Raw genomic sequence first — 9,902 nt, 5'->3', positions numbered from 1 at the left:
GCAACTTTGTGTAACGTATTTTACTTCTTTGTCATCTAAACTTTAGTAATGTGTTTATCTTTTATTCCAAGTTGATGTCATCAGACTCTGCTAAAATCCCCCTCGTCTAAGACAAAAGAGTTTTCAAATGCTACAAAAGTCAATCAGATGTCAGGTTGAATTTGAGATTTTTGCGGTGTTGTGATGTGTAACACTACCAAGGGAAATCATCCTTCTTGGAAAGGGGTTGAGACAGAGTTTGGAGTGAACTCCTGGGTGCATCAGGGTGGTCTGGCATACAGAGTTTATGTTTAATTTAAACAGGGGCTCTCCAGGTCTGCGTACTGTCACTTCGCTGAGAGGAACTTATCATTTAAACAAGAGATGTGCAGTTCACATATAAAGAATGATGATAGAGGTGACTGAGGTTGCCAGACAGAGAATCTGTTTTTTTCTGAAAGTCAATGGCTAAACAGTTGTTCACCTTTTGCTCGTGGAATACAGTTTACTCAGACCTTTCTTTTTTTTTTTTGGGAATTGTGCTCATTACAATTAACTTATTCCTGTGTTCTGTTTCAGATCAAGAACACCCCCCGACTTCTAAATCATGTATCAGTCTTGACAGAGGATGAGATCACTGTAGATTCAGAGGCCACAACCGAAACAGCTCGTATAAATCTAACCAAATATGGTGTGCCAGCTCTTCTGGGTCCAGCCGTGCGTATATCTTCCTTCACTTGGTACAAGATGGAGATGGACCACCAGAGAATAAGATGTTTATTGGTGCCCTGGTGGCCCTGGTTAAGATGAACTGCAACATCCCAGGCTTCTCCCCTCGTTTCCTGTCAGCTCTCTACTGTCTGCTCTCTAATAAAGAAAAGTGGCTCCAAACACAATTTTACTGCTTTGCCTTAAATGCTACCAGCATGTTAAGATATTTGTTTCATGCTGATGTTTAACAGTCATGTTTACCATCCTCTTATTAAGCATGTTAGCAAAATTACCACTAAGAGCAAAGGCAATTTGTTCTGCATCTACCAAACCAAACCAAACCAACAAACCAAAGTGGATACATTACATTTTTTAACCTAATGGTGGCGTCAGAGGAAAAGTGGATGAAGAGAGAATGAGGGGGATATCATTTCTTTACCAATTTTTTTAATAAGGGTCCATTTGTTGAGACCAAAACCTTAAAGTGCTGAAGAAAAAGCTCCCCATTTTAAAGTTTGTATGAGTGATCCTCTGGGGACCACAAATGTCTGATCCAGATTTTCAACCGATGGGAGCAGGTGGAAGTGAGATATGGGGCTTTGTGGGCCAGTTTCTATATCGGCTTGGACCTTGAGGTGAATCAGAACATTTAATTTCTGACCAAAATAATGGGCCAACTGATTAAGCCATCCTCTACTTTTGTTTCAGGATATTTAGTTTTACTCCTGCATTTCTGGATGAACATGAAGAGGATCAAGACCTGTTGCCTTTTGGGATCTTCTTTTAAATCTAGTGTCTGAAACACGGAGATGGGCTGACAAGGAAAAGGCGGTTGTTGACTGAGTAAGCTGTCAACCGCAAAGACACACCACAGACACACAGCAATAACACTCTTCATCAGAGTGCAAAGTAAACAGAGCCTGTCTGGACACGGGGCGGATATCAGACACACGGTGAAGGAGCGACAGCAGGAAACAACTGGTACTGACCAGTCACTGTTAGAAGAAACAAAAAGGATAAGACAGGGCTACATAAACAAAATTAAATAACAGAGAGACAAGGATCTGGTTTATTTCATCATGTTATGAATCCACATTCACAATTATCTGGCTAAATTATACTGCCATTGTCTAAAGCCTCTGTTGTTCACAGGGCAATTTAATAGACAGAAAGTGACGCAGATAGAAAAACAGAACAAAGAAATGCCACTCTGAAATGTATGGCAAAGAATAAAGTGCAGCCTTACACACTCAACAGTGGATGTTATAGTTTCCACCATTTAACCTCTGTTATATTTTTATCTGTATTCATATGTTAGAAAAACTACTCAGACAATTTCCATTAAATTTTGTGTAAGGCCGGGTCATGACCAAAATAAATTAAAGATGAATCTGGGGGAGGAACCGGGAATTTCAGAATGATTGCGAGATCTGACATTTATTCAACTGTTAACTGTGACTGTTGAGCCTTGGCAGTGGTATGTGCACTACTGAGCGCCATTCTAGTTTTAAATAGTTATTCCTAAAGTCAGACTTATTCAAATTGAGATACGTCATCTCGTCTTTTTTCTTCTTCCATCCTTTAGACACGAGTAAACGCATGTACACGCAGCACAAACACACTCACCACACAGTAGCAGGGAGAAAATAAACAGGCTGGGTTTTGCTTTTCCTGCGCAATCTAAATATTGACTCAGTAACCTATAATCATACGCAGTCTGAACAGAATCGAAATAAACATGTGCGGCTGTAATGTGTAAGTGTTTGTGAGTCTCATGGGCACCGGGACCCTTGAATGCTGACACTGACAAACACACATAAAATATGGGAAGTGGTTCAGTTTTCAGTGAACACCAGACAATATGGATTCCATCCAGCACACTGGAGCAACACAAGTTATTTTGCGTTTGCTATATATACAAAGGAGTCCTTTCAAAGTCGACCAAGCCTTCCATGTCTGATCAAACATCTGCTTTCAGTTCACATGATTTAACTTTCATATGACTTACAATATTCTGACATTAAGAGGCTTTAAATTGCCAAGATGTGAGTAAAAAAAGCAATAAAAATTCCACTCGACTCCACACTGCCAAGTTTCCAAGTGACACAGCCAGTGAGCAACACAGCCTAGTTGTTATTATTGTGTTTCAACATTATTAAAATCTGATTCGGCTTCAAACCAGACTTCCAATCTATTGTTTTCCTTTGCTGGAAACTACAGGACCATATTGGGAGAGATACACACTGGTCTTTGCAGACGTTGTTGTTCTACGCACCATAATGACTGCTTTCCTAAATAAACTTGATTGATTGAATGAGGCTAGAGTGCGAGCACACTGCTGGATCTTTTGGTTTTTCTCAGTTACTTTCTTCGGCTCATTAGTGCAGAGGCACAGCCAAAACCTTTCTGCCGCCGCTGAGGCCTGTCAGGGTTTCCTGCTGATACTAGAAACCATCAGAATCTGTCAACACAGAGTCTGAGAGAAATGAAAGCTGCAAATGGGCAAAAAGTTCCAACAAAGACAGATGAAGGGTTCAATATTCTGAGAACGGTTCAATATTCTCTCTTGCAGGCAGTCAAATAAAAAGCTCAATACCTCTTATATATATTATATATATATATATATATATATTTCCATTAAATATGAAGCTGGAGCCAGAACCAAGTTAGCTTAGCTGGGATAAAGACTGGAAACCTGGCTAACCGGGCTCTGTCCAAATTTTGACGGCTCACTTTTGGGTTACTCTTGGATCATTGTACAGTTTAAACACGCAAGATAAAGACATTATCATATTTCTTTTTTGATTGAATCCTTCCAAAAACCAAAGAGTAAATACATTTATCATGGTGGTGGAACTCTTTTGGACTTGAGGGATTTGGGGATATGTCAGCTCTTGTATTTGTGTCCTCTACGTGTATGGCACCACGTTTTCATCCTGAGATATTTTTTTTATTTTTTTGCATCTGTCTCATGTTAGAAACATCAACACACCCACATGCTCACAGTGAATTATGCAAAGGATTTCATGGTGTGTTCTCATATCTGCTCCTCGGATAGTCTGTGGACTTTTTACTATTTTATATTAAAATATTCAGACTTTTTAGTTTGGCCCATGTCCCTTCCTCAAACGCAGAGGAGGCAGGATTCTGACCTATACTGCAACCAGCCTCCAGGTGGCGACCAATACATGTTGACTTCACTTTTGAGGAGCTGTCATATTGTCCATCTTTATACACAGTCAATGGAAATACACACTTTTGTTGTCCTCCATTGTATCATACGAAATTAAGGTTTTTGATTCTGTCCAATCAGTCTTTGTGGCAGCAGGGGGCGCTCTTCACTGCGGATGATATCACAGGATCCTACACACCTTGCACTTGCTAATTAGTGAATGTTATACCAACCAACAGTGTTTTTGGTATGTAAGAATAAAACTATCCTAACGTAGAGACATAATCCTCAATACACACATAAATATTCAACTTTGGAAAGTCAGTGAAGAACATGAGAATCGTTTCATTTGTGTTTATTTAAAAAATACAGGGTGAGTCCCTTCAAATAACACACACCACAATAAGTGTGTGTAATGACCACTGTGTGAGGTGTTCATAGGTCCATTGAGGCTCCAGGTTCCTTTATCAGTGCAGCGAGGGAATGAGTAGAAAGAAATGTGCTGATTGGGTCTTGTAAGCTCCAGACTCCAGACTCTGCCTGCTGGGTTAAAAGAGGAAAACATAACTTATTAACCAAGACAGTTTGCCAATTTACACTGATATTATTATGTCTTGTGTGTTAGTTTTATACTTAGCAGATCCGAGTACCTCATTTGTTATGCTTCTTGAAAATGGAAATGTATTCCTGCACATCATCAGGGGATCCGAGGACCACAGGGACTCGCTGGTGGATATTGGTGGGCTGGATGTCCAGAACGTTCATGGATCCTGTGGTGGCCATGCCTCCTGCCTGCTCCATGATGAAGGCCATGGGGTTGCATTCGTACAGCAGCCTCAGCTGAAAAACAAGAAGCAGACAGACTGGTGAACGTGAATGTGAACGTATATATCAAATAACGTGTCATTTAAAGCGACTTAACACAGATCATGTGAGTGACTTTTTTAGAAGCTCTGTCTGCTCACCTTGCCCTTTGGACTCTTGACATTAGCAGGGTACAAAAAGATTCCTCCGTAAACCAGAGTACGATGAACATCAGCTACCATTGAGCCAACATACCGACTGCCATATGCAGCAGAGCCATCCTGGAAAACAGGTTGTGGAGAATTTACAAGTCAGTTTTGTGATGGTCAGCATTTACCAAATACAATAAAGATGGCTACTGGAAGCCAGTTTAACATTTGTCCTTTGTAAAATCTTTGTAAAAGTTCATTCATTGCCAGTACCTCTGGGTATTTCTTCTTTTGCAGGTACTCGGTCACATCTGGGTAAAAGTGCTGCGCATATCCCTCATTCAAGCTGTAGATTTTTCCCTTTTTCTTAATCTTCACATCCCGATCCACCAAGATGAACTCACCGATTGCCTGCAGAGAAATGTCACATCATCAAAAGTGATCATAGCAACAACAAGTTTATGTATTCAGTATATTATCAGGTTATGGTAATGTCTTGGACGCCATCTTACGGGGTCGAGCATGAAGCAGTCGACTCCCTGTCCAGTGGAGAGGACCATCATGGTGGCACTGCCATACAGAGCGTAACCTGCAGCAACCATGTTTCTTCCAGGTTGCAAAGCATCATTCTCACAAGGCTCATCGTCCGTGCTCTACAGAAAAAGACGTGGAAAATATCACAACAGGGAAAGATATTTTAGACATTTAAGGAAAGTAAAGCAATGAAAGTTATTGGAATTCATCCTGTAGCGGGCATGACAGTTGGCAAGATATTTCACTAAAAGTGAAATTGAGTTGTCAAAAAGCCAGAGGTTCAACTCCAGTCTCCCCCATTCGGCTTGCCAAAGTGTCCTTGGGCAAGATACTGAACCCCAAGTTGCCCCTGATGGCTTTGCCAGCAGTGTGAGTGATGTGTGAAGGAGAAAGTGCTGCACATCAATGCACAGTATTAATCAATGTGCGCTAACCCTTTTGATTAGATTTGCTGACACATTAACAGACAAAGATATGAGTAAAGAATTTACCTCTTTTGTAACGATAGGCTGATTCAATAACTTTATGGATTTAACCTGCAGGATCATAACTAACCTTTTTGTAGATGGCAAAAATTGTTCCAATAGAAACCAGACAGTCAATGTTGGAGGAACCATCCAGTGGATCGAAGCACACAATGTATTTTCCCTGTGGGATGAGAAAAATAATAATGTGTCATAATACTGACAAAATAAAACTCTCCATAAAGAAAGAGAACAACCATGCATGTGTATACTGTACAGATGCACATACTCTGTTGTCTGGGTCCACGATGATGGCCTTCTCATCTTCCTCCGACACGAGCACACAGGAGGAGAAGGAGGACTTGATCATGTTGATGACCAGGTCATTGGACAGGACGTCCAGCTTCTTCACCTGGTCCCCCGTCACATTGGTGCTTCCAGCGATCCCATATCTTCAAGGGTAGGAGAGATACCAAGATTGAAGATTTTAGAGATTTACAGTTAAAGCTATGGATTTCGAAGTAAATCTAAAACACAGTTAAGGTAATGTGATGAAAAATACATTTAGAAACTGTCCTCTTACGCTTTTTAATTGATTTTTTCCACATTGCGAGAAAGATCTGAAAAGCCCTTTATCTTGACGACCTCTGCCCTGGGGGATAATGCACAACATGTGCAGAGTTTACCTTTGGCCAAGGCCTTAGTCAAAACTGGTTCTCATGTATAACTCCAGACTGCACGCTACATGTTTTACAGACATTTAAATGTGAGAAAAAATAAATGTCCTGATATAGAATAGAAAGGCAAACAAAGAAATGTTAAAATGAAAATCATTAAGTAAAATCTATTAAAAGGTTTAATATTGTGCAAATCATCAGAATCAGGTGTAATGCCAGGCAGGTTTATACATACAAGGAATTTGCTGTGGTATAAATTTTAAAAAAGGAAACAAAATAAGATATATAAAAAAAGCACCAGGGGAGAGATACGCAATACGCTAAACACTAGAACTGGATTGTCCAAAGTACAGTTGGCCTGTTATTTGTCATGGGAAGTGTCACAGTCACAGTCAGGGACATCAGTGCATAGTTTTCCCTCATTCATTTCACTCAGCTTAATAGTCAGATACGCAGTTTTTTTTTCATTGCCACATTTGAAATGAAACACTACTCACAGGTTAGCGATACCAGCCTTCCTGACAGCTGTGGAAATTGCTTTGACGGCTGTGCAGATGGAGTTGAGCAGGTTGGTGAACTCCCCTGTTCCCTGGGCCTTCCTGCCCTGCTCCAGAACAAACCTGGTGAGGGTCAACACGTTGGTATCGAATTCTCCCTTGTCAGACATTTTGCTGTCAGGCGTGGGACTGGGACCTAATGCCTCAAGTGAAACAGGTGAGCCTTGTCCCCAAGTTAAAAAGTAGACCGTGGAACAGAGATAGGGGCAGGGGCAGGGGTGTGCAGCTCTTCCAACCAATCACAAACGTCTGTTCTCCCAGCCTAGGGAATGGTTTGATCGCTTCTGTTACTACGAGAGCAAAGGGCAAAGATAGTAGACACTGTAAGGGAAATGTAACATTTGACCACAGTATGATCATGTTTATTTCCCCTTTGATTGATCATGATTGAATCTCATACAATGTAACCTTGATCATGCTGTATCCTGTACAACTGAATGAATCTTGGCCTGATTGCTTTAACTAAGGCATTGTTGTTTAGATTTTATCAGAAGATCTCAACCTTTGACTTTGTAACAACCCCAACCAGAGTAGGAGGGATGAGCCAAATGTATAAAAACAAAGAACTGTTCCCATCGGTGTGCATATTACAAACTAACCTTTGTTGTATGCAACATGCTCTGAGCATTAAAGTGTGACAATACTGTAAGAGAATTGTGTCTTGTTCCTCGTTGGTAGAGTGGGATTGCAGAAATTGCCAGGACAAACCTGTAGTCTGACTCAATCTGATTGATTCAGTCTGCACTTTAAACTAAGCTAAATATAAGTTGTAAGCAAAGATTTGAATTAAAAATTCACTAATAATCATTTCAATGGTACTCAGTTGGGTGCATACCTCTGCCACGGCCCAACAGTTCCATTAAATTATATCAAGCTGCACCAAATCTTACACACTCACAGATGTCAGTTCCTTGAATGTGCCTGATTCTTCATCAAGATCCATGAATTCTTACTTTTGAAAGAGACGCCATCACGTAATGTTAAAGAAATAAAAAAAACATTCCTGGATCAGGCAAAATGTCATGGGCTCTCCCCTGATCCATACCACACACTTGCATCAAGTTTCATGTATTCTTTCTAACAAACAAAAATACACTATTTCCTTGCAAAACAAATTCCTTCACTCAAAATGTTTTTTTTTTTTTTTTTTTACAAAGTGTCATCACAGCTTGTACTGGACATGAAGGATTTAGCACTCAGCAGTATTAACTATTAAAAACATGCCTTCTCTGCATGATCCAGGGCAAAGTCCAAGTAATGAGGCTCCTTGTCCTTCTCTACCCTGGTTTTGTATAATCCCTTTAATTTCACATGTGCTGATAATTCAGTGTTTGTGATAAAAAAGTCAGGCGGAGCGTTGCCAGGCTACTGTGTCTCCGCAGTGTGTGCATGTAATCCATTTGCTCCGTGTGGGACACAAACATGATAAGGGAAAAAAGACCTGACAGGGCTCGTGAAGTAACTGGACTTACAACACACTGTAAACCTGCATGACCCATTTCACAACATGAGGCTGAAGAGGAACTTTGAACTTTGAGCAAGACACCAGGAAAAACAACAGCAACTACTATGACGTCATGTTTGATGCTTACACACACGCTCCTCTAGTTGTTGATGGTAAATGGTATAACTGCAGTTAAAATGCTTCTGCAACTGCTGCTCAAAACTCTGAATGAGTATTTTGATCATCTTGCTCTTGTGTGACAAATTTGTAAAATGCAATTCTCCACTGTGTCCACATGATGTCACTGTGCAATTTACAAGCTGCTGGATATGAAGGAGGTGGAGGAAAAGACTCAATTCCAAGGAGCATGGCACTTCCTGCTGTTTGTAACTGGAACTGCAGCATTAGAGCAGGTTAGGTCCAGTGACATCATACAAATAACTACAGAATAATAATAAATCATTATCACTCAGCTCAAGGAAGGTGTAGCTCATATGTCACATCGGGAAAATTTATGTTAAATAAAAATAAACTTTATTTTTATAGCACTTTCAAAACCAGAGTTACAAGGAGCAGATGAAAGAAGAATGACATAAAAGTAAACACTAGAATATAGAAATAAACTTAAATGTATACAGAATAGTTTTGGAAACTGCTTTTTAAACTGAGCTACTCACTCTGCTGATCTGATGTTGAAGGGGAGTTTGCTTGACAGTATCAGAGTAAAAACCATAAAACCATGATCCTTTTGTTTTAATCTGGGATCCTGGGACTTTAACAACATTAACCAGTTGACAGTGATGTTTGATCAGCTTCTTTTTTGTATAAAAATGCGCTAGATGGATATTTGTAGAGAAAATTTCATTCACTAAGTAAAATATGTCCTTTGACAAGTCATACAATTGTTTAAGGCTGCATGCTAATTAACAGGTCATATGGTGTTTTGTCAGATGACTAATGGATTTAGAGACAATAGACAAAAATCATATAGTTTCTGTGATGTGTAACTGTTTTAAGATCATCAGTATTTTGTTAGGATATATTCATCACCTGACTGACCTGGAGCAGCTTCCATACATCATGTTCACAGCTCCTGGACTTCATGGAGTGGTGTTTCACAGTCCTAAACAGAAGTTTTGAAAAGTAAGAAAGATAATTTTCTCTTTTCTACAAATTACAATGACTTCTTTGTCACCTGAACCTGTTGTAGTTGTCCACCATCTCCTGCAACATTAGGCCTTCTTGACGGACACATGTGAGGTTCAGGGACTTTGTGCATATTTAGGGTCCTGGAGAGACAAGGAATTAAGAAAACATATTGAGACATTAGCCTCTATTATCAATTTTAAGTGGGTTTGTTAAACAATAAACCTTTTGCACAATATATACATCACACATCAGTGTGTAAACT

General features: G+C 39.9%; 1 protein-coding gene across 2 annotated transcripts; it reads right to left on the bottom strand.

The window, feature by feature from the left end:
- Positions 1-4,201: 4,201 nt before the first annotated feature.
- fbp1b (fructose-1,6-bisphosphatase 1b) lies at positions 4,202-7,229 on the bottom strand. Of its 2 annotated transcripts, none has more exons than XM_061069714.1 (8): positions 6,988-7,229; positions 6,103-6,265; positions 5,905-5,997; positions 5,328-5,468; positions 5,089-5,226; positions 4,828-4,947; positions 4,513-4,702; positions 4,202-4,402 (listed from the first exon to the last, which is right to left on the bottom strand). In XM_061069714.1, the coding sequence occupies exons 1-7, from the start codon at positions 7,155-7,157 to the stop codon at positions 4,514-4,516; spliced, it is 1,014 nt and encodes a 337-aa protein (XP_060925697.1). In that variant the 5' UTR covers positions 7,158-7,229; the 3' UTR covers positions 4,202-4,402; position 4,513. The 2 variants fall into 2 exon arrangements, with proteins under 2 accessions (XP_060925697.1, XP_060925689.1); XM_061069706.1 differs by having other exon boundaries at positions 4,202-4,405; positions 6,988-7,227.
- Positions 7,230-9,902: the final 2,673 nt, after the last annotated feature.

Source organism: Limanda limanda, chromosome 1 (assembly GCF_963576545.1).
Source record: "Limanda limanda chromosome 1, fLimLim1.1, whole genome shotgun sequence".
In the NCBI taxonomy this organism is placed as follows: Eukaryota; Metazoa; Chordata; class Actinopteri; order Pleuronectiformes; family Pleuronectidae; genus Limanda; species Limanda limanda.
Note: the sequence above shows the minus strand (reverse complement) of the source record. Positions and strands in the feature narration are given on the sequence as shown.